General features: G+C 36.0%; 1 protein-coding gene across 1 annotated transcript in view; it reads left to right on the forward strand.

Moving 5' to 3' along the window:
• SYNE1 (spectrin repeat containing nuclear envelope protein 1) overlaps window positions 1–25,021 on the forward strand; it is a 335,993-nt gene that overhangs the window by 104,102 nt on the left and 206,870 nt on the right. Inside the window, exons 33-47 of the mRNA XM_070932643.1 lie at window positions 3,125–3,352; window positions 5,824–5,922; window positions 6,358–6,545; window positions 6,656–6,779; window positions 8,444–8,610; window positions 10,333–10,486; window positions 10,816–11,444; window positions 13,478–13,657; window positions 14,164–14,314; window positions 15,285–15,443; window positions 17,168–17,350; window positions 18,426–18,527; window positions 20,343–20,546; window positions 21,375–21,582; window positions 22,011–22,123. Of these exons, the coding sequence (XP_070788744.1) occupies window positions 3,125–3,352; window positions 5,824–5,922; window positions 6,358–6,545; window positions 6,656–6,779; window positions 8,444–8,610; window positions 10,333–10,486; window positions 10,816–11,444; window positions 13,478–13,657; window positions 14,164–14,314; window positions 15,285–15,443; window positions 17,168–17,350; window positions 18,426–18,527; window positions 20,343–20,546; window positions 21,375–21,582; window positions 22,011–22,123 (2,889 nt within the window). The remainder of the gene's footprint in view (window positions 1–3,124; window positions 3,353–5,823; window positions 5,923–6,357; window positions 6,546–6,655; window positions 6,780–8,443; window positions 8,611–10,332; window positions 10,487–10,815; window positions 11,445–13,477; window positions 13,658–14,163; window positions 14,315–15,284; window positions 15,444–17,167; window positions 17,351–18,425; window positions 18,528–20,342; window positions 20,547–21,374; window positions 21,583–22,010; window positions 22,124–25,021) is intronic.

The raw sequence follows: 25,021 nt of genomic DNA on the forward strand, positions 1-25,021 counted from the left end.
TTTGTGTATAATTTATTGTGTATTTTCTCAAGTAATGCCGAAATAATAAAGGAATGCCTGGATTCAGTATTGGTAGCTAAACCTTTTTTTCATACTCTGAGTTCTTTATATTATATGCTAGATTCTATTTTTCCCCTGGAGTGTTACAACATATATATATATATGTATTCCTAGAACTTCTTTATAACTTTCCTATCAAACTGCTAAAACTTCTTAAAGTAAAAATACTGTTAGTCCAAGTATAGAGAAAAAGACTAGATGTTATTATTTTTTTAATTGATTATTGTAATGAGAATGGACACTAACATATAACAGTGGAAGACATACCTGTGGTGCTGTATACTGTTCCATGGTATGGTGGATTTATCTACCTTATGCCCCTCAAAGTACATATGGAAGATTTGCTTATTTGGCTTAATTATCTGAAGTTCAACATGGTGTCCTTTATCACAGCATGTGTTGTACTACAATATTAATAATATTGAATGCTTTATGTAATATGTATGATTAGATGATTGCCTTTGCAGTAAGGATAAGGTAGTCCTCAATTAATGGCTATAATTAAAACTTGCAACTCTACTGCCAAGTCAACTAACAACCTCAGTTCTGCTACTGTCTTTAAGTGAGACGTCATGTGACTGTGACTTGTGATTTTACGCTGGTTTCTCCAGTGACTTTGCTTGTCAGAAGCCAGCTGTGAAGTTTACAAATGATAAGCACATGACTGCACAGTCTTTAACTGAGAGCTACATATATTTCATTTTAAGATAAAATGCTGATTTACATAATAACAACCAAGGAAACACTTTTATCTGGCCTCATCAAGGCCTTCTTACATTAGTTAGGGTCAACCACTCACAATTTTGAGTGAAAAAGATCTAACACTGTGATCATAAAATGCATAGGAGAGAGGCTGTTGGCATTTAGGAATGCTGGTAGAACAACATTTCTTTCAGGTGGGGTGGGGACATAATAAATAATTACTGTATCATTATTTACCCATATTTTTTGAATGTGGAAATATAAAAGAGACTACTGTTGGATTTAAGTTAAAGTATGTGGTTCTCACAGAACTGTCTCATGTTAATGAGATCTCCTCTGATAGTTTTCTCCTTTGTTCTTTACCTCTTATTGAGAATAAAAGTAGCTTTTTCTAAATCCTTAAGTTTTTAAAGCTAAATGATCGACATGAATAAATTTCATTGTACTAATCTATAAAGCTACAGTTAGAAATCGCTTTTCCTCTTTAAAATACATCAAGAAGGTACACTTTTGCTTTAGCATATAATAAAGGGGGAGGGGGTAAAGCATTGAACTATTTAAAGAAAAGACTACCAATTGTCTCCATATGTTTACAACTATATGATCTTAACTGAAAAGTAAGTAAATAAATAAAATTCAAATGAAAGCATGCATGACAGCTGTATGTGAATATATTACAAGTAATGTAATTTACATTACATTATAGTAAAGCATGATCTTAAAAATAAAGGTTCTATCACAAGGGGAGAGAGTATTTCTGTGAACTCTCCTCTTTCTTCTGAAGTCCCAACACCATAAATCCTACCATTTATAAGAGTAATCCAGTCTTCAGGATCAGAAGCAATCTGAGATGATGAAGCTCTTTCCAAGAACAGAAACTATTTTAGTTCTGGCTAAAGTCAAGACATAATATCCTATATATTTTTTCAGTTAAGAATGCTTTCACTCAAAGTATCTTCGCTGTTTATAGTAATTCTAAAAATCATATTTTAAGGCAGTCATAAATAATTAGACATAATTACTTGCATTTTGTTTTATATTGACTTATATAATTTTATCATCATGGCTTCCTTCAAAGATCCATAGCCTTTGGAGATCTTTGTTAAAGATCTCTGTTCAATGTCACAAAACCTACAGTATCATTGGCAAAGGCAATTATAGCTAACACTGGAATCTATTTCATTTTGAGGAAAGAGACCATTTATTCCCAATTCAGTTGATAAAGTTGGTTCTGTCTCTTATCTAAAATTCAGCCAACTAGTTGACCATCTTCTGTCCAAAGTGGCAACAAGCTTCATACAGAATGTTGATGGCTATAATTCAAAAGTAGTCAGGGACAGGATCTAAAATGGATTTGACTTTGTGGAGGGAGACCAAGAATTTAAAGCAGCAAAAGGAGTACTTTTAAGTGGTTTATGTGACTCAGTTCTTCCCGAACCTTAAATTTTCTCCTTTCCCCCAAACAACTGAAAAAGAATAATGGTGGGTCACATCACAAAGCCTGTGATCTCACATTTTGCACACTTGCTTGTAACAGTATAAAGAGAATCCAAGTTAGTCTAGGCCCGTTTTCTATGTTACAATCAATTCAATTATAAATCATCATTTTCCAGCAGTATGCATATTGCTATGATCAGTGTGGATTAATTATTGGCAAAAGAACAGAAACTATTAATTGAATCGTGTGTTTTATTTTTCATTTCCTGCACATTCGGCTTAGAAAGCCAACTAGCTAATTCATGTTAATCTGGATGTTCTCCTAAACTAACAGGTTAGCCAATACTTACTACAATTAGAGCAAAGCCAAAGAATTCCATTGAACAAACCACCTACACAGTTAATTGTTCCAATTTTTTTAAAAAAATGGAGTACATTTATATCAGCTGTACCTGCATTAGAGCAAATAAGATATTTGATTACAAGAATGTACAAGAATGATGATTACAAGAATATTAATAACCAGTGTTTCTCTTAAACTACACGGAGATATGATTGATAAGTGCTAATAGTCTATTAGAATTTGAATCAATTGCAAAGTACTTCACACAAAAATTCCAGTAACATTGCTATATGCTATATGACAATTGTCTGATTACTATAGAATAAGAAATGAAAATTGTGTTATGTATGGAGAAGAATGAAGACATGGTTGAAAGAAAAATAGTCCAATAATTATGTTTTTTATCAGTAACATATTTAATAAACCTGATACTGTAATAAATGCATGAATTAATGATGTATAATGTGATAGATACAGGTGATTGTTGAGTGCCCTTTTTTGCTTGAAGCAAAAGTGATTTCCATGTAGTGTATGAAACAAACTATGATGTGGCTTCTTTATGTACACTTATTTACATTTTAGGCTGTTAAGAATGAAATAGCTGACAAGGACAACGAAATCCCAAAGCTAGAAGAGGATGCTCAACTTTTCTCTCAGTATCTTACTTCTGGAGAATCAGCACATATTAAAGCCAAGATGACACAGATTAGGAGATACTGGGAAGAATTCAGAGACCATACAGAGAATTTGGAAGGAACCATCGCAGGAAGGGCATCGGTGCAGCAAAAATTTGAGGAAAACTTTAGAAAGGTAGAACACATTGATTTTGTCTAGGCCATTCAAAAAACACAGTGACAGTTGAGTGCTAAACCACATTAAGACACAAAGGGTCTACGGGTAGTCCTTGACCTACAACAGTTTGTTTAGCAACCGTTCAAAGTCACAACAGCACTGAAAAAAGTGACTTATGACCGTTTTTCACACTTATGACTGTTGCAGCATCTCCATGGTCACATGATCAAAATTTGGATTCTTGGCAGCTGGTTCCTATTTATGTCAGTTGTAGTGTCCCGGGTTCATGTGATTCCCTTTGGCAACCTTCTGACAAGCAAAGTCAATGGGGAAACCAGCTTCATTTAACCATGCTACTAATTTAACAACTGCAATGATTCACTTAACAACTCTGGCAAGAAAGATTGTAAAATGGGGCAAAATTCACTTAATAAATGTCTCACTTAGCAGCATAAATTTTGGACTTAATTGTAGTCGTAAGTCGAGGGCTACCTGTATTTAAATATTGTTTTAAATGTATATTTTAAATATAATGAATGGAGAATTCTGGAAGTTGAAATCCACACATCTTAAACATGCAAAGATTGAGAAACATTGTTTAAAGTATTTGCTTCAAAAATAGTTGCTTCAAAATTCTTCATGGGTAAAATGGTGAAATGCTAAAATTAAATCTAAAATATGGTAAAATAGATTGGTTGGACACAACCAAATAATAAATATATCACACACCCCTGTATTATGAAAAGATTTTCACTTTTTATTTTTATTAACCATGATCTAGAGTTATATCCAAATCAAGTTGTTTTTAAAATATGGATTGCTTAAAAAAAAAGTCAAATTAATAATCAATGATTTGAAATTGGATTTCTTCAAACCAAAATTAGATGCTTTTAAGGAGCCTGTGTGGAGGATGAAGTGTGACAAGTGGGAGTGAAAATATGCTGTTCTGAGGCTTCCTGTGATTTATTCTGTCAGAACAAATTGTGTATCATGATGTCAATCAAATATTTATTGCGGTCATCATGACAGTTATCTTAGGTTAACTTACGTATCTTTAAAATAGTCCTTCCAGACAAGAATATTGTTACTATAAACTTCTCTTTTAAGCAAACTTGCCTGAGGCTAAATCCTCCCATAATTTCCTACCAAGTTAGCATATATTTCTGATATATATATACACACACACACAGAGAGAGAGAGAGAGTACTGTGCAAAAGTGTTAGGCAGTTGTGTAAAGATGCTGTAAATTAGGAATGCTTTCAGAAGTAGAAGTGTTAATAGTCTATTTTTATCTATTAACAAAATAGAAAGTGAATGAACAGAAGATAAATCCAAATCAAATCAATATTTATTGTGACCACCCTTTGCCTTCAAAACAGCATCAATTCTTCTAGGTACACTTGCACACAGTTTTTGTTGTTCCAAACATCTTGGAAAACTAACCACAGATCTACAGCCTACAAATGTAGGCTGCCTCAAATTCTTTTGTTTCTTCATATAATCCCAAATAGACCCAGTGATATTGAGATCAGGGCTTTATGTGGGCCAAATCATCACTTCCAAGACTTCTTGTTCTTCTTTACACTAAAGATAGTTCTTAATGGCATTGGCTGTGTTTGGGACTGTTGTCCTGCTGCAGATATAAATTTGGAGCCAATCACACATCTCCCAGATTTCTCAGCTTTAAGGACACATTGATCCTGACCAAACTTCCAACTCCATTTGTAGTAATGTAGCCCCAGACTAGCAAGGAACCTCTACCAAGCTTCACTATTGCCTGCAGATACTCATTATTGTACCACCTTCCATCCCTTCGGTGAAAAAACTGTTTCCTGTTATAGCCAAATATTTCAATTTTTGACTGTTCAGCCCAGATAACTGCTGCCATTTTTCTGTACCCCCACTTCCTATGTTTTTGTGCATAGTTGAGTCACTTAGACTAGTGTTCAATTCCTGGATACAATCTGGTGAGCTCCCTGGTGACATTTTATTGGCAAGGTTCTTTAGAAGTGGTTTGCCATTGTTTCCTTCCTAGTGTAAGAGAAAATGACTGATCTAAGATTACCCAGCTGGCTTTGTGCCTAAGGCAAGACTAGAACTCAGTTTCTGATGCCTTAACCACTCCACCATATAGACTCTCACCTTTAGCATAAGATATTGTTATTGATATTTTTATCAATAAAGCACAGTAATCTTAGTGGTATGGAAGAATACTACTTTAAAAACACAAATCATTCTTAAGACCTCAGAATTAGGATTAACATAAGTAACAAATGCCAATTTAATTGCATGAACTGTTATTACAGAAATATTAGTAAGGGGCAGACTACTACTCTCTCACACCATATTGACCTTATGAGCTATTGCAACTTATAAGATATACTCTGAAGAATCCGTTTAATTATTTAAAATGATAGAAAATGGCAGTGTAACCATCTCCTCCTTCCTCTTCTTCCTTTTCCTCTTCTTCTTTTGTTTTATTCATTCAGATTCAAGAAGACTTAAGTAGTTCTGAAGCTAAACTGATGGAGCTTGATATTTCATCCTGTTCATTAGCAGAAACTTATCAGTCTCTCCAAGACCTTACGGTAATAAAATTTATAAGTTTTTGTTTAAATTTTTTATCCCTTGTTTGACAGGATCAATAAATAAAAGGTATTTAATGTTCTGAATAGGGTTATAGTCAGAATATAGGAAATGAAGAAATATGATATTTCTGTGGTCAACAACTAGTTGTTGTGGCACAAGTTAAAACCTCCACTTGGATAGTTGCCTTAAACCTATCTTTTATATGCACAATATGAGACATATCACTTACAGACAATTTTTAAATTGAGAAAAATTGTATTCACAAATTGGGAAATAATGTACTACAGCTAAGCATGTATACTTTCTAAAATTGCTTGAATTAAACAACTTGAAATTTAATTGTAACTTTTTATGACTACATTGCAATATATAAATCAGTGCATCTGACATGATAATGCTCAATGGCTTCTGTTTTGTGGCTTTGAATTAAGCAGGACCTCTCACAAGATCTGGAAAAAATGAATCAAGCACTGACTTCTTTATCGTCTTGCTGTCGCAAACTTACAAACAAAGAAAAAGCAAATCAAGATATTGTCATGCTTCAGCAAAAACATGAAAATATTATGAAACAAGTGAAAGAGAGACATGACTCTTTAGAGACACATCTAGTACAATGTCAGAGGTAAAAAGTACCCTATGTTCTCTTCAGCTACAAAAGTTTTTGCAGATTTAAAAAATATGTTAGTAGCACTGGATTAACGGAATTATTTATTTATTACAATATTCCACTAGATTGGAGAAGGAATTGTCTACCTTTTTGACTTGGTTAGAGAAGTGTGAAACTGCAGTCAGACCTACAGAACAGCATGTTTCTGCTGACAAAGTTAAACTAGAAAATGAACTACAATTACTTCAAGTAAGATTTCTGGGTTGGCAACTCAAATGTTTCCCTAATTTTATAGTGGCTTCATTTTTATAAAATGACATGGAACTCTAGCAATGGTAATAACTCTCTGCTGAGTATTTGAAATTAAATAAACCAGAACATAGTGGAATAATCCATTCCTTGAAAATAACTCAATGTATTGAATTTAACAGAAATGATATGTACGGCAAGTCTAGTGTCATAAAGCTATAGCCTCCTTTTATTGAATGAGACATGAAAACAAAACTTTGAGTATTTTTTTTTTTAATTTGATTTATATGCCGCCCTTCTCCGGAGACTCAGGGCGGCTTACAATGCGCTAAGCAATAGCCTTCATTCTTTTGTATATTTATACAAAGTCAGCTTATTGCCCCCACAACTGGGTCCTCAATTTACCTTCCTTAGAAAGGATGGAAGGCTGAGTCAACCTTGAGCCTTGGCGAGATTCGAACCTGCAGTAATTGCAGGCATCTGGTCTTAATAACCAGCTTAATAACAGCTTGATAACAGCTTAATAACCAGCTTAATAACAGCTTGATAACCTTGTAGTTTCTATGAAGTAAATCCAATAATTTCTTATATTTCAATTGGAAAAGGTAATTCACTATGTCTTTTTTAGTCTTTAAACCATCATTCAGTTGCCTTTGTAAATCAGGTGAATCCTTCTCAGTTGTCTCCAGAGGGATTTGTTCTTCAGTAGAAAGTTCTAGTTGTAGTAGAGTTAAAATGCTCAAGCACTTCAGGAGCTCATAAACCAAATGTTTCCTTTACTGTAGCCATCTTATGCTCTGGTAATTGGCCTTCAAGGTTTTGTTTTATAATTGGTATAAAAACAAGACACCTTTCCTACAGAAGAGGCTCTTTCTATTTACTCTTCCAAAAAGAAAAGTCACTTATTTCCATTTAAATGTTTTAAACTCTCAATTCTAGTTGTCAGTTTTTTGCGAGGCAAGTAAAAATCAGTAAAGTTCTCAAACTAAATATTATAACCTCAGAAATAATGAAAAACATCAAAGAGAGACAACTTCCTAAAGAAAGTCTTCCTTTAACTGAAGAAGAAATTGTAATGCAAAAAGTGTATGAGAAATTAGGAATTTCTAGTATTCTAGTTCTAGTATTCCTAAATCTGAAGCCTAAATTAAGAGATTTAGCTTCCATGTTTTTGATAGTTTGGTTATAGTTTTTAAACATGTAACAAGCTGCACAGCTTTCAAAATGACACAATTGCCTATTTTCCTAGCCGGCAGTCAGGGTACCATCTTGAGTCCTCCTGAAGATTTCTGTAAGTATTCTTATCTAAGAAAAATTCCCCGATTCCTGTTGGTCACCATTGGGGAATAAATAGTAGAAACTTTTATTGAGGTATTGATCTAATAAAATGACATAATACATTAGAAACTCAAATTGGACTGTCTTTTACTTTCTTTGTGTATTTTCAATATTGGTTTTCGAGAACAAATTCTGGGCAAGCTTCTGTAGAATTTCAGGCAACTACATTGAACATTGCAAAAGCACCTTCGCTGAAACCAAGCGCTAAGACTCTTGCATATATTTATACTTGTTTTAGACTTTTTATTGTTGTTATTCTATACTTGTTTTCTTACTTTCCATGCTATATAAGCTATTTATCTAATGCATATTTTTATGTTTCTCAGGATTTGAAAATGGATATTGCATCTCATGATTCGCATTATACCAGCCTCTTCCAGTTGAATGAGATGCTATTTAAAGCAAGTTACAGTGAAAGTCTGAGACCAGTTAAAAAAGAATTAGAAAAAGTTGATGAAAGATGGAAAATTCTACCTCAGACCGTTAACAGGAGGTTTGTATTTATGTAATAGTGCTTAATGACCCAGACATTATGACTGACTTAATATAATACAAATCCACAAGTCTCATTACATGTCCATAGAAATGGGCCTACATAATCTAAACATTACAGAAGGTTTATAGAAAATACAGGAAACCAATAAATCTCTCCAGATTGGAATCCCTGCAATTTTTCGTTTATTTTGGAAGAAGTTTCAACCACTTTTTCTTTTGAGCCATAGAGCCAATAGAGTCTCCCTTCTGCAACCACAGCCAAAGGTCTATTTATTTGGTTTGCTTTATAATTTTGATGTTTTTCCAAGCAATATAACAATTAGTTCTAATGCTATGCTAAGTCCAAGCCTCATTATGGCTTTCCATTATGTGTAAATCTAGCAAGAATTATCCCCACATTGAGATTTCCAAGTTGGGATATAGTTCTAGGTGTGTTTGTTTATTATTGCCTGGATGTTCTCTGAATAATGAAAGTAATATTGATTATTTGTTGACTGTGTCTATCGTCTACTGTGCTTTTCTTCACCTTCTTTTCCTGGTCTATTGTTTAATCTTATGCTCTAGTATAACATGAAATAACTTGGAGCTGTGTGTGTATACGCGCATGTGCGTATGTGCACAAATGACTCTGCTGGGACGTTACCACTGTCATTACAGTTGTTCATTGTAAGAATTTTATATACATTGAAGGTTGACTTAGTCACCTTTTGAATTTTTGTGTGTTTCTTATTTCACTATTTATAGTCATGTGAAATGTGTACCTGTATATCCACGCACATTGTCACACACACATTGACATATAATAATTTTTATTGCATCTGGTTAATTAGAACTTGATTCAATGCTTATGACGTGACATTAGTCATTAAAGATCCAAAAGACTGTGTGTTTCATGTGTTTTTAGTTTTCCTGTGCCACATCTGGAAATGTCTATTTATTCAAATGTTATTTATTTTCATTTAAATTCAATTTATAGTTAGAATTCTCAGACTAAATGTGCATTATAAAAGCAACTACAGAACCTAACCAGTGAAAATATATCCTGTTTGTTTTGATGCCTTTGCTATTGTACTATGCTTGCTTTCATTTTGTTTTGTATTTTCTTAGATTTTTTTAGTACTTTTTTTTGGTGGATTATTAGCTGCCCGGCATCATGTATAAAATCTTTGGCCATATAAATTATCTAAATTAATGAATTAAATAATCCCATTATTACGTTTACAGATTAAAAAAAGAAGAAAGTTTGGAAGGCTGTTTAAAAATCAAGTTGCAGAATGAGTGATTAGCATCATTTTTTAATTGGTCAATTTTCTGTTTCAGAAGTTTGATGTACTTTAAGCAGGGCCCTTTCAGTACATCTGGGGACCTATAGAAATATGGAAGGATATGCAGAAAACATTTCCTGAGATTGATTAATAATTTGAGTAGACATACTATATGATTGTGCTGTGTTTTTTAAAGCATAATCTCATCGGAGTTGTATGAATCCTCCAATTCCTTATATAGATTGCTGTATCACATCATAATGCCCTTTTTGTTGTATTGTTTTGTTGTTTGTTCTTACTGTTTGTTGTATTGTTGCACATATCCTGGGGCATAAAGGCAAACCTGGAATTCTGACAAATTTCACCCTTTTCTAGTTCTGCTGTTTTAAAAGCCAAAACTATTGAAAGTTCTGGTGAAAGAGTAAATGCTACTTACTAACCCTGCTGTCTTCTAGGATAATTTTCCTCCAGTCTGTGCTTGATGAACACAGACAGTATGATGAGCTTCTCCTCAGTTTTTCTGAATGGATCAAGCTATTTCTTTGTAAACTACAGCTAACAGCAGAGATTGATATAACCGATCAACAGCCCGCTATATGTCAAAATAAGGTAAAATAATTCATAATTAACCAAATAAGAGCATTTTACTAAAGAAGTTCTGGGACATATTTAGTAGAACACAGGTTCTTCCTCTTAAGTACCCATATCTCAAAGAACCATCTCTATTCGTTCTGTTATTTCTCAGAAATTGCAATAGCAGTATAAAGAGAGGCCTTTTTTCTTTTTTGCATTCTGTCTCCTGCTCCCCACCCAAGTGAAGGGTGAGCTTTGCAATTTGTCAGTTTCCAAACTGCTATTGCAATAGCAAGAGATATACATCTCATGTTACTAAGCAAAGGCTTACACATTTAAAAAAAATCTTTCTCTTGTTCTTATAGGAGCATAAATTAGAAGTGGAAGGAAAAGACAAAGAGCTACAGAGTCTGAAGAGTCATGTTGAAAAGTTGTGTTCTTTCACTCAGCCAGAAGATCACAGTGTATTCCAAAATAAGATTGAAGACTGTCTGCAATTGTACCAAGAGGCTAATCAAGTAATCAACCGCCGTCAAGATGTTCTTCCCCATCTCAAAGCCTTTTTAGAGCTTCATATCTCTGCATCACATGTACTTCACCAGTTGAGACAAAGGGTAGAAACAACGAAAAACATAGACAAGTCAAAATCAGAAATGCTGAAGAAGAAGCTAAATGAGGTCGTTCAAGATGTCAACAAACTGGAATCTACAGCAGCCAGTTTAGATGTATCCCTTACTAAAGCCCACTACCATTTAAAACAAGGAAGCTCTCAGCAAAGGAGTTCCAGCAGTAACATTGCTGACAGTGTCTGCATAGAACTGGAATCCATTCAGTCTTTGCTTGGATCTAAGCAAAGTGAAGCAGAGGCCCTTAGTGCTCTGTGTTCATCCATCCTAGAGCGTAAGGAACATCTCTTAAAACGAATTGAAGATCTTGAAGAAAGGGCTGACAAGGAAGGACTCAAAGAACCAAACCTTCAAGAAGTTCAGCAAAGGTAAACAGAAATCAGGTCCCCAGCAGCATTGGATTTATAATACTCGTTTCGATAAGCAAGAATCTGTTTCTTAGTCAAAACTTCATTTTGTGTAGTTTCTCCCACATTGAATCCAAACTGCTGCATCCAGACTGATTTCTACCCTGTTTCCCCAAAAATAAGACATCCCCTGATAATAAGCCCAATCGGGCTTTTGAGCGCATGCGCTAAAATAAGCCTCCCCCTGAAAATAAGCCCTACTCGAAAATATTTAAACGCAGAGCTGCAAATCAGGTAAGACGGCAAGAGGAACTCTATCTTGTCCACACATACCCCAAAATAATAAGAGCTCCCCGAAAATAAGGCCAAGTGCTTATTTTGGGGTTCAAAAAAAATATAAGACAGGGTCTTATTTTTGGGGAAACACCGTATATTTGCTGTCTATTTATGCTCTTCCCTCATCCTGTAAACAATGCTAAATTTAAGTAGTTGTAATGACTAGGCATCTTCAGACCAGGTGAAATGCTACTGGTTCGGACTGGTTCGGCTGAATTGGTAGTGATGGCGGCGGGTGATTCGGAGAACCGGTAGTGACGGCAGCACAAGGCTCCACCCACCCACCTGGTCATCGTTACTTCCTGGTTTTAACCTGTTTTTTACCCTCTGCGCATGCGCAGAAGGGTTTACGCATGCGCAGAGGGTCCACGTGCACATGTGATGCATGCACACGTGTGAGCGGAGCGAGCACTTCCAAACTGGTAGGGAAGGTAAGTAGATTTCACCCCTGCTTCAGACGAAGGGTTGAAAGAAATTGTGTACATATTTTGTTATAATAATAATAATAATTCTGGAATGAAGTATAAATTGGACCACTTTTTCCTACAAAGATTTTTTTTCTCATTTCTTGGATTGGTATTGTACACTAAGTTAAGAGCAGACAACTAAGAGTTGCAGATAGTTCTAACTATAGGTAGCAGGCTGGGTAGCAGCAATGGCTTGTTATATAAAGTGCCTTTTTCTTTGTTTGTTTTGTTTATATATAGTATTTCAAGACTGCCCATCTTACCCATAGAGTTATTCTGTGCATCTTGTTAGCTCTTAAGGTATAAATCTTGATTCAGTTAATCAAAACAGAAATGACAGTACCATAATGTTTTGCATGTTACAATTTACATTTTGTAGTAAGCATGCATTGTGGTCAGTTGGCAAGATTTTTAGAAGGGGTTTTTCAGCATCTTCTTCCTAGTTAAAGGCTTCTAATATAATCCTTACATTCATTATACAGTTTGACTGCAATATTTGCTTAGACAGCTTTGTGATTACGTTACTTGTGGATTGGAAACATTGAGACTTTTCCTAGTAGATGATTTATCACTCTATATATTCCCTAGACATAAATATAATAGCAAAAGTCTAAACTCATATTTGTTATATGCTCAAATCTTGTATTATGAAAAGAAATATTGATATGCTGGGGAAATACTCTTTTTTAAACTTATTTATTTTTTGGCTGTAAATGCAATGTATAAACTCAAACCAAATTACCTCAACCATTACTTAATGTAAACTGATTTTGAACTGTGGATATTGTGGTTAATGCATCTAACCTGATTAAAAGATTTTCCTCCATCCGCTGCTTTTTGTAACATCAGATGAAGAGATCAGGATAAATCTGACCCTTTTGTGCTATGTTAATGGATTCTGATAAAACAATACCATGATATCTGAGTATAAAATTTCAGATGTTAGTGTTTATGTGTAAGAACATTATAATGCTGTTAGATTATATTAAACATTTATTTAAGGTTTCCAAAGCAAAGTTTGAAAGTGTGATGTATGATTATAAATTTTTAAATGATGGTTATATTGGTAGAAATGCTAAAACTCTTATCAATCAGGCTTCTAGAAAAATTCCATTAATATAATCACAGTTTCCTCCAGAGTTTTCTTAAAGATGCTGAAACAGATGAGCATGCTATATTTATGTTACTTTTATTTTTGTAATAGTGGACACTGAAGCAAATTAAAAATATAATTAATGTTTTGATTTACAGATTAAGGATTTTTAACCAGCTGGATGATGAACTGAATTCTCATCAGCATGAATTGAAATGGCTAATGAGCAAAGCAAAGCAAATTGCTTTAAAAGATAATCATTTTGCCCCAACAATTGACAAAGAAATTAATTGTTTGGAAGCAACTTGGAGTGACACAAAGAAACTAATCCAAGAAAGGTAAGTTAGTTATATACTTATTTATGTGTCATTATGTCAAGTTTAACTCTTGGTTTTATCAGCCTCTTAATCAGCCTTAAGTAATAATATATAGATCTGATATAAAATCAGTATGCTTATATTTGGGACCATAAATATAATTTTGAGAGCTATATAGTATATTGAGAGATATACTTCTAAGATAAAGAGAACAGTATACTGGAAAAGCCTAGAGTAGACACCCTTCCCTGCTCTATTTTTCATCTGGGAGTAGTTAACAATGCAAGCAATACTCAGATCAAGTAAGTTGCTAATTGCTTACTGTAATATAATTGCATTACTTTTAACTCCTGCTATGTAAACTTCAGTTTTCTAATGCCATACATGGATTGTAATAAATGTCTCATACTTGTGAAAGTATCAGAGGAATGAAGTCATAATCCAGTAAGAAATGTTACCTATCAAACCACTGTCAGCCCTCAAAATATGTTCTGCTATCAATGTCACAGTGATTCTTTCCTTTGCAGGCAGGAACAGGGTTGCATCCTTCTTGATGTTATAAGACAGTATCACAATCTAAGAAGTGCAGTTTCTAAAGCAATAGAGGTTGCCAGTGCTGTAACAGTGGCCAAAGCCATACTAAAAGACCAGGGAGATGTGCGAAGGGCCTTATCAAAGGTAGTTTTAAAATATCTTTGTCTTAAAAACTGTTTGTGGGAAGCATATTAGTTTCTTAATCAATTGCTTAAATCTTCACTTTTGAAGATTTATTTACTTTATTTTTTTGCAATGAGCGGTTAGTTTTTAATTAAAATGAAATGTGCAGCAGAGGACAGATTTCAAGTATTCAAATCGAAATTGAGGTATGTTCACAGAAAAGAATACCACCTTCAAAGTCAAACAAATGGATTTGTCAACAGGAAGGCCACTTTAGTATAATGCTCCAATTCTATTGGTGAATGAAAATCAACTTAATTGTCTTCTCCCCTGAAGACACAGCAAAGAACTCCCACAGCAAAGAACCTCCCCTGAAGTGGTGGAATTCAATTTTCTTTACTACCGGTTCTGGAGGGGTGGCTTGGTGGGTGTGGTGTGGCTTGGTGGGTGTGGCAGAGGAAGGATACTGCAAAATCCCCATTCCCACCCCACTCCAGGGGAAGGATACTGCAAAATCCCCATTCACACCCCACTCTGGGGCCAGCCAGAGGTGGTATTTGCCGGTTCTCCGAACTACTCAAAATTTCCACTACTGGTTCTCCAAAATCTGTCAGAACTTGCTGAATTTCATCCCTGCTCCTCTAGCTAGTTAGGACTTCTTTAGCTTTTTTGACTTCAGGTTTTCTTAATGCTCCGCTTTTCACATCCTACAATGCTTCAGGCTTATAGCCAATTCTGTATGATACCATATTCAGTTGTTATTGAAAGTTACAATGGTAGCTACAGGCTAACATTAACAATAATTCTTGAGCAGTGACTGAGCTAAAATGAACTTGGAATTTTATGGCTTGTCCTAAATATGTTGTACCTCTGCAGTATGAAGGGGTGATTTTTTTTTTCCAATAAAGGATTGCAGTCTAAAATAAATTAAGGAGTGTGGATGGTGAATCTATTTATACTGTGGATAATAATAATACGTTCCTGTTTGTAGCATGAAGCAGCCAGGAACGAGCTGAATGATAGACAGACTGAACTGGATGCCTTCACTAACGAAGGAAAACACCTCATTGCAGAGCTGAAAAAGATACCAAACTGTGATGCTCAGATGATAAAAACTGAGATGGACAGTACCGTGGACAAATGGCTAGATGTAAGTGGTATATTTGAAATTAAGTTTGGATAGCTGAATGTTCCAATAAAATACAAACTAAAATAAAAGCTTCTTGTGAGAAACTGAATACAGGTAGTCCTTGATTTACGACCATTCATTTAGCAACCATTCAAAATTATAATGGCACTGAAGAAAGTGACTTATCACTGGTCCTTGCAAATTACAACTGTTACAACATCCCCATGGTCATATGATCAAAATTGGGTACTTGGTAACCAGCATGTATTTACGATAGTAGCAGTGTCTTGGGGTCATGTGATCACCATTTGTGATGTTCCTAGCGGGATTCTGACAAGAACATTCACTTAACAACTGCAATGAGCCATGTCAAAAAGGTTGTAAAATTGGGCTCTTAATAATTGCATTGCTTAGGAATGGAAATTCTGGTCCCAATTGTGATCATAAGTCGAGGACTATCTGTACTTTATTCTAAAATATTTTTTCTCTTAGACAGAAATTGGATATTATATATAACACACATTGCTATAATTATCAGCAGCTTGCTTAAGCTGACTTTAACTATGATTTGTTGAATATGTTATGGTGATTTTGTTTCCTTATAAAGCTAAGGCAGAAACAATTAAACCACATTATAATTTAGCATTTTGAATATCTTCTCATTTTAAAACAACTTCTCTCCTTTTACCATGGATTTTAATCCATTACTACTTCAGTCAGTATCTTGTGGGTATAATTACTAGCAAGTTGATTCTTGCAGAAGTAATTTAGAAATGAATTGTTTTTACTGTATTTCACATATCACAATGTGGTTTATGAAGTTGTGGCATAATTTTAACATAATTTTGTTTTTCTTTTCATAATTAAGAGAAACAAAGTTGCGTTTATTGAGACCTGGTAGAAACCTGGTATTTTCTATTATTAATTTCCAGTTCATTGTTAAGGCACCTGTTACACATCTATTCTAAAAGATAGTTAATTGAAAATTTTTATTTAATAGCAGTTTAGTTGGGAAATTGGATTACAAAAGTGTTATAAAATTTTAAGAATTAGAGCAATTTTGAAAAAAAAAATAGTTTCTTTCATTTTTGTCACACTTCTTTTTCACATATTGTGAAAATGATACCCCCTACCCTTGTTTGACCATAAACAATATTCCGGTGGCCAGGGATGGGAGATGTTAGCCTCACCAAATAGTTAATAAATTAATGACAACTCGTGAAATCCATCAATTGAGAGTTCTTTAATCAAGTACTAGCCTAATTATCATGTTGCTAATAGAGATGGGAGAGGTTTAAGGGCCCTCAGCTTTCGAGCCCAATGGGGCTTGATCCTTTTTCCCCTGCTATGTAAAACCACTGGGTGAGGTGATAGTCATCTCTGCACCTTCACTGGACAGGAATTGTGGTGGATGTTCTAACCCAATGCCTAGAAGCTACTATGGTCTAGATGGATAAAACTACACTCAAACTACACTCAAAGCAGTTGATTATGAATGATGCCCCTCCTCCTGACATCCTAAAGAGAAAATGGCATTTCTCTTTAGGAAAGCATTCGAGACAATGAAGATAAATCTGCCTTTGTTGAGTAGTGCCATTAGGAAATGTTTGCTTTGTAGATTATTATTTTTTTAATGTTGTTATTACTTGATGTAAACTACTTAGAGCTCTTTGGAAATGAGTAGCTTACAAGCTACAATAGATTGAACAGAATAAAATGAAATACTTTCTTTCATTGCTTAACAGGTTTCAGAAAAAATTGAAGACAACATAGATAAGTTGAGTGTTAGTGTAACTTTGTGGGAAGACATACTAGCCATCCGTGATAATATTGAAGGATGGTGCAATAACGCCATCTCCCAGTCAAATGACATCATACACAACTTGGCGAGCTGTCAAGGAACTGAAGTTTTCTTGGATGAATTTCAGGTACCATAATACACAATATTTATTATTTCCAATTTTAAATTCTTAGCACATGTTAAGATTAGGAGACTTGAGTAGAATATGATTAGACATTCTAAGCTATGTGCTTATATTTCTGTAGCAGAATGCCCCTAATTGTAAAAAAAAAAAAATGTTTAATGAATTTCTGGAATATGCAGTTCATCTATTGGCATATTACAGAATAACAGAATAACACAGAAGTCTTCTAGTCCAACCCCCTTCTCAGTCTGCAAACCTTATACAATTTCAGGCACATGGTTGTCCAATATCTTCTTAAAAACCTCCAGTGTTGGAGCACTTACAACTTCTGGAGGCAAATCGTTCTACTGATTGTTCTAATTGTCAGGAAATTCCTCTTTAATTCTAGGTTGGTTGCCTCCTTGATTAGTTTCCATCCATTGCTTCTAGTCCTGCCTTCAGATGCTTTGGAGAATAGGTTGATCCCCTCTTCTTTGTGGCAGCCCCTGAGATATTGGAACACTGCTCTCATGTCACCCTTAGTCCTTCTTTTCATTAAACTACACATACCCAATTCCTGCAACTGTTCTTCATATGTTTTAGCCTCCAGTCCCCTAATCATCTTTGTTGCTCTTCTCTGCACTCTTTCTAGAGTCTCAACTGGCCCCTACACTTATAATTGTTGCATGTTCCTGTGGTAACATAATTGAGATTCAGATTCTTTGCAATTGTCAGTTTTTTATAACTGTTGCAATATCCCACAGTCACTTCAATGCTATTTGTGCACTTCATAGCCAGCTCTCAACAATATATAAAATCACACGTCGCGGTCAAGAGATGTCTCATTTAACAACCATCTAATTTAGCAATTGAGTTATTGGCCCCAATTGCGATAATTAAGCGAGGACTACCTGTACACAGAGTGGTATAACTCTTTGTTGTATTTCTTTCAGTTGGAGCAAGAGTGTGCCAGGAACAAAATATTTATGTTTGCTATATTCCAAGAGCAAGCTTTTAAATTTTCCTTATGTGAATAATGACAAATGTTAACATATGACAGAAAGGGAGACATTCATTTCCCCCATGTATTCTTTTGCAGTCTCAGGTGAAGCACAAAGAAGAAAAGTTGGAGCAAATGATTTTGAACATATATAAGCTTAAAAAATTGATAAATTCAGAAGAACTTCCTCCAATTCTTCTGGTAAGATAGGCTTTTCTGATTGGGGGGGGAGGGGGTGTCAAGTCCAGGAAATCAGGAGTCCAGAAAGTTCAAATGAATATAGGTTTACTGTATACTAATGCTGTCTACATGAATCTGATCTATTAAAGGGCAAAGGAAATAGGCGGTAAATAAGAGTCAGTGGAATTCAAAGTGGGTTGGACTTAAAGCTCTTGTGGGTGCAAAAGAACTCAAGGCCGATTATATATTTGGACACCCCCACCCCTTTATGTTCTGCCTGGTTATCTCCTACACTGTGCATGGTTTTGCCCTGGAACCTTTTTCCCTGCAATTTTCTAGGATGGTAGAAAAAGGGGTTAAAAGGCAAAATAGATATATTTCTGTAAGAGTTCAAATATGTAAGTTCTGCAGAGCTCAGGCATTCATTTCACCCTTTAAAATCTCCCCAACAACCCTAAATTAGAAGAAGTATAAGTTGTTCACCCATTAGATCAAAGGTGGTGTTAAACTTTTGTAATCTACAATTTATTTGGAGCACTGGATAAAAGCATTCCATTTGATAAGCATTGTTTGAATCAATAAAAATATTTTTGTTCCAGTTAAAAGACAGAATTTACCCATTATGTAATCTCCTCTAGGACATAGCTACTGATTTTGAATCTTCTATTATACATGGCCTTGTTGTGAAAATTTTCCTTTGAAAAAAGCATTGCATGAAACAATACAGTATATGCATAATTTCTAGCACTGTAATCAAATTTATTTATAAATTTATGAAATGTATTTGCCGCCCATCTCAGTTATTTATCTATTTATTTATTGGTTCGATTTATATGGCACCCTTTTCCGGAGACTCAGGGCGGCTTACAATGCATTAAGCAATGCAATAGCCTTCATACTTTTGTATATAACTGCATTTTACCTATCTGAAAGGATGGAAGGCTGAGTCAACCTTGAGCCTGGTGAGATTTGAACTTGCAGTAATTGCAGGCAGCTGGTATTACTTAATAGTGCTTTAGTCTGCTGGGCCACCAAGGCTCATTTAAGGATCAAGTTCCATTGATCCATCTCAAATACCAATCTGGAAGCAAAACGGGAAATTTAAAAATAAAGCGGCAGTTTTTACATACACAAAATCTCTATATTCAAGAAATTCAAAAGTAAAGAAATCAATACAGCTTGTACATAATTTAATAAGTGTCCACACATACGTATTTGATCGCAAAGAGGTACAAGTGAGCTTTAATGATTTTCCACTTGGTTTACGATTATGTTTATGATTTATAAGTATCTGTAAATTTCTAGGTTTATAGAAAGTGCTAGAGAAGTCGATTGCATTGTCTGTAGAAAAAAAATCAGGGTTCAAAGAAGAAAACTCCCTTCTTTGTTTGCAGGAACATTTTAAAGTGACTTGTTTTCCCATTCCAAATTTTTATCAAAAAGAGAGCTGAGGTTCATGACAAACTACCAGCTTGATAAACCATCTAATGCTGTGTGGCAAAGCCGAGAAAAATAATATAAATATAATATAAATGTATTTTATTTTTTTATAAAAATATTAAAAATATGCATCAATTTTACTTGTGGACTGAAAAAATATGCTATAATATTTGATTAATAACCATCATTATATTATAAAACCTTTTTTTTAAAGTCAGGCCTAAAAATGGTCTAAAAAAGTTTCTTCTTTTACTTTTAGTGGAGTGGTTTGTCTATTTTTTTTTAATTTCTCCAAAACAATTCAAATACGCCTTATTGTCATATGACTGTCACTTTTATAAATTTATTTTGGAATAGTCTTTATTATTATTTTAGTGTATTTATATTTACTTTTAGTTTTTAGATGCTGATTTAAAGAAGAAGATAATGCATAGCAAAACAATGTATGATACAGCTAAAGAAACATTGAAAGATTTTAATTCTCAGAAGACACAGTTATATAACTTTATTACTCAGATGGAAAGCTGGTTTCTCAATACAGAAGAATCACTATTAAACTGCATTCATAGTCAGGTTCCATCAGATCTTGGGACAGTCAATGTAAGTAGCATAAAATTAATAAACAGACTTGTTGAGCAAATTGGAATAAAATTATGGGGCATTCACTTTGTTATCAATGCCTTAAAATAGACCTTGTGAACAAATCTACTATTTGAAATATTCATCCATTAGAGGTTAAATGCCATTTCATGAGAAGAAAAAAAACGTGAGGTCAGAGTTCAACAGTCTGTGCTAAAAGCATTTAAAATGTCCCAGATCACATGGCTATAATTAATGTCTTTTCAGCAAAACGTACTTACCTCTAAAAAAATACATTTTGTTTTTGTATGTGAGTTTCCTCAATCTCCAAGAAAAATTAGACTTTCAGACTGAGGAAATAAGAGCACTTGAGAAAGTGTTCTTCTGTTCACATCATATAGATAGAGCAACATGATCAGGACCATTCTTTAATTAAAAATACAGTACTTTGGACTGCTTGATTTCCCCCCCCCCCAGATTTAGGGATTATTCAATTTGTGTTTAGTCCAGTTTTAGTCCTGACTAGAAGTTTGAGCACAAAAATTGGAATTTAGATATCTTGAAGTTTGGCAAAGTAGATCCATCAACATTTCTCTTAAAAGTAGTTGCTAAGCTTTGGCTATTAGTTAGTATTCCAAGGACTTCCCCCATTTTTAGTTTTTCTTCTTGGGTGAGAAGTGAAACATTTTTGAAGAAAAAAACCAAGAAAGTCCAGTTGCCTTTTGGAAAAAGCATCTTTGGAACTCCCATGACCTGGATGATTGAGAATCTCCATAGATGTCAATAAAACAGTTTTTAAGTAATGTTCTAATGTATTTAAATGTTCTAATAATATCATTGTTCCTTCAGAAAATACAGAAGGAGATTCGCCAACAGCAGAACCATTTTGATTCTACTCAGGAAATGCTTAATGGCCTCTGCCGCAAATATCCATCTTTGGAGTTGGAAACTCTTGGAGGCACTATAACATCCCTGATAAAGAAGTATGAAGCTGTGAACCAGTTGAGTTTGAAAACACAAGCTTCTTTACAGGAGTCCCTAGAAAAACATTTCCTACGTGAGTTCTCATGGAGTTTAATATATGAATCATCTAGCCCGCAGGAATGTATGCTGGAGACAAATACGCCAGTATTAGAATAAAATTTCCATTTACATCATGAATTAATTTGGGGACTAGGTTTTCATACAATTCCTGTTATAGAAAGTATATTTTATAGATATTTTCAAGTCCTCTACTGTTTGGTTTCACAAAAGTAAGTTTGAAAAAATAACCTTGCTATTACTAATATTATATATGTGGATGGGGGCAAGCACAAATTTTGGGCACATTTTATGCATGCATGCAATGCAAGTATGTGCTTTCAGTGTGTGAGCATATACAGGTGTCCATACCGTTGTATATTGGTGACTTTTAAGTATGGAATATATAAACCAATGTTACTGTATTATATGATAATGCTTGGTATCTCCTTTTTTTATAAAAAGAATCTATGGAGGAATTTCAAAACTGGTATTCTAATCTGAAGATTGCAATAAAAGACATAAATAATGCAACTGGAGACAGTAAAGCTATTGAAGCAAAACTCCACAAACTACAGGTAAGTATGCAGGAATGAGTGAGTTCCACATTGCTCAGCTTGCAAACCTTTCTACATATTATTAGGAAATTATTGAGCAATTCTTTTTGTGCTTGATATATATATTGTCAAACCACTATCTTACAAAGGTCAAACACTTTTTTTTTTCTTCAAATTTATATACCGCCCTTCTCCCTAGGGACTCAGGGCAGTGTACAGCCAAATAAAAACACATAATAAATACATTAAGAACAGATTAAAAGGAAATATCTCAATTTGGCCCAAAATTTAAAAAGACAAACAAATTTAAAATCATTTAAAGGATTTGTTAGGCCAGCCCGGCTTGATGGAAAAGGTTTTAAGGGCACGGCGGAAGGCATGGAGGTCTTGGATTCTCCTTATTTCTGGGGGCAGCTGATTCCAGAGGGTGGGAGCCCCCACAGAGAAGGCCCTCCCCCTGGGGGTCACCAGCCTGCATTGCGTGGCTGATGGCACCCCGAGGAGGCCTTCTCTGTGGGAGCGCATGGGTTGATGGGAGGTCGTCGGTGGCAGAAGGCGGTCTCGAAGATAACTAGGTCCTATGCCATGGAGCGCTTTAAAGGTGGTAACCAACACCTTGAAGTGCACCCGGAAGACCACTGGGAGCCAGTGCAGCTCGCGCAGGAGCGGTGTTATGAGGGAGCGCCATGCAGCTCCCATAATTACCCACGCGGCTGCATTCTGGACCAGTTGGAGCCTCCGGGTGCTCCTCAAGGGGAGCCCTATGTAGAGAGCGTTGCAGTAGTCCAGACGAAAGGTGACGAGGGCATGAGTGACTGTGCGCACGGAATCCCGATCAAGAAAGGGGCGCAACTGGCGAATCAGGCGAACCTGACAAAAGGTCCCCCTGGCAACAGCCGTCAGATGTTCCTCCAAGGACAGCTGCGTATCCAGGAGGACTCCCAGATTGTGCGCCCTCTCCACAGGGGCCAAAGACTCGCCCCCGATAGTCAGCGATGGAGTCAGCTGACTATATCGGGATGCCGGGAACCACAGCCACTCAGTCTTGGAAGGGTTAAACACTGACTTTACATCACAATGTGCAATAGATAGTATGCATTATTAATGACCTTTTATAATTATTTCATAGAATTCTGACCCAAACTAAGAATGTTGTTCAAAATCTTTTAACTCTCTCTCATAATATTGTGTTGTGTACAGACAGTTTGGTATAGTGATTAAGGAACTAGGGTAGAGCCTGGGAGACTGAGTTTTAGTCCCACCTTCAATAGGAAGCCAACTAGGTGACCTTCAGCCAGTCACTCTCTCTCAGCTCTAGGAAGAGAGCAAAACAAACCATTTTCCAAAAACTTACCATCTTTTTCGGAGTATAAAATGCACCTTTTTACCCCCAAAAAGAAGGTGAAAATCTGGGTGCGTCTTAGAATCCGAATGTAGCTCCACCCTCCCACCGGCCCCCACCCTTCAGACATTTTCGGGCAGTTCCAGGCACCAGGGATCTGGGTCGGGGCACAGCCTGAGGAACAGACCTCTTCGGGACGGTCTGGGGGGGGGGGAACTGCCTGGCAGCTTCGGGGAACTAGGCTGGCCCCACGGTTCGCAGCTGGTCACCTGTCTGGCTACCAGCGGGCAGCTCAGGGCAGACAATGGTTGTGATGACTTCACTCTCCAGCAATGTGAGGAGCCGCCACCGTCGCCTAAGTCCTCTCCTCGCCCAGGATGGAATCTATCCTGGTTCCAAAGGAAAGCGTTTTCAGGCGGCAAACCCACAATCCCCTTCCTGATTCCAAACGGGTGTGCAGAAGCAAAAAAAAGTGCACTGCGTTTCAGGTGGCGGATCTGGCCAGATGGAAAGAGAAGGTGAGTCTGCTGAGGAGGAGATGAGGGTGCACGGCTCTGCAATGTGCAATGGGAAGAAAAGCATTTTCAGGCGGAAGTGCTGCAATCTCCTCTCCAAATCCAAAACAGTTCCCGGTTCCCCTCTGCACATTGCAGGGGAACTGGCCGCTGCCTGAAACATGGCTCTGAGAATTGTATTGGGGAATCCTGCCAACAGGCAGCGGTGGCTGGAAAGGAGGGATGTTTCACTTTAGGGGCTCCCACTCGGCTCGGTTCCTGGGCATGGAGAGGGCTTAGGCGGCGGCGGCTTCTCACATTGCTGGGAAGTGAAGTCATCACGACCATTGTCTGCCCTGAGCTGCCCGCTGGGAGGCCAGAGAGGTGACCAGCTGCGAACCATGCGGCCCACCTTGTTCACCAAAGCCACTGAGCAGATTCCCCCTCACAGACCATCCCGAAGACGTTTGTTCCTCAGGCTGTGCTCTGACCCTCCCCCCAGAGCATGAAGGGTCTCTTCGGGGAAAAGCGAGTAGTCCCTGCGGATCGCAGGAGCACCCTGATAAGTTTTCTGGAAAAGAACTTCTCAGTAATTGACACCCTCTTTCCCAGCTGAGTCTCTGAGGCACCTCTCGCTTGCAGGAGGAGGAGGAAGGCCTTAAATGCTGGTAGGCAGAGGTAGAATTCTTTTTTTCTTGTTTTCCTCCCCAAAAATTAAGGTGCATCTTATACTCCGATGCGTCTTATACTCAGAAAAATACAGTCCTAAGAATCTGCAAGGATTGATCCAAGTAGTTGCTAGGAGCCAACTCTACCATGAAGTTACAGAAAAAATATAATACATCAAAATCATAAATCCTTTCTGGGTTTTCAGACACTTTCTCATCATTGAAAAGTTGTACATTAATAAATGTTATCTATATAATTTCAATTATGGCATATATAAAACGTATATGTTTATATATATTTATATGTTATATAAAATTTAACTGAATATGTAAGAACTATAAAAGTACATATTTGATTGGTAAAATCAAAATCAACAACCCACAAAAATAATAGTATTTTTACAATGTTAACACT

Source organism: Pituophis catenifer, unplaced genomic scaffold (genome assembly GCF_029215685.1).
Source record: "Pituophis catenifer annectens isolate HBS135680 unplaced genomic scaffold, rPitCat1.0.hap2 SCAF_1, whole genome shotgun sequence".
Classification (NCBI taxonomy): Eukaryota; Metazoa; Chordata; class Lepidosauria; order Squamata; family Colubridae; genus Pituophis; species Pituophis catenifer.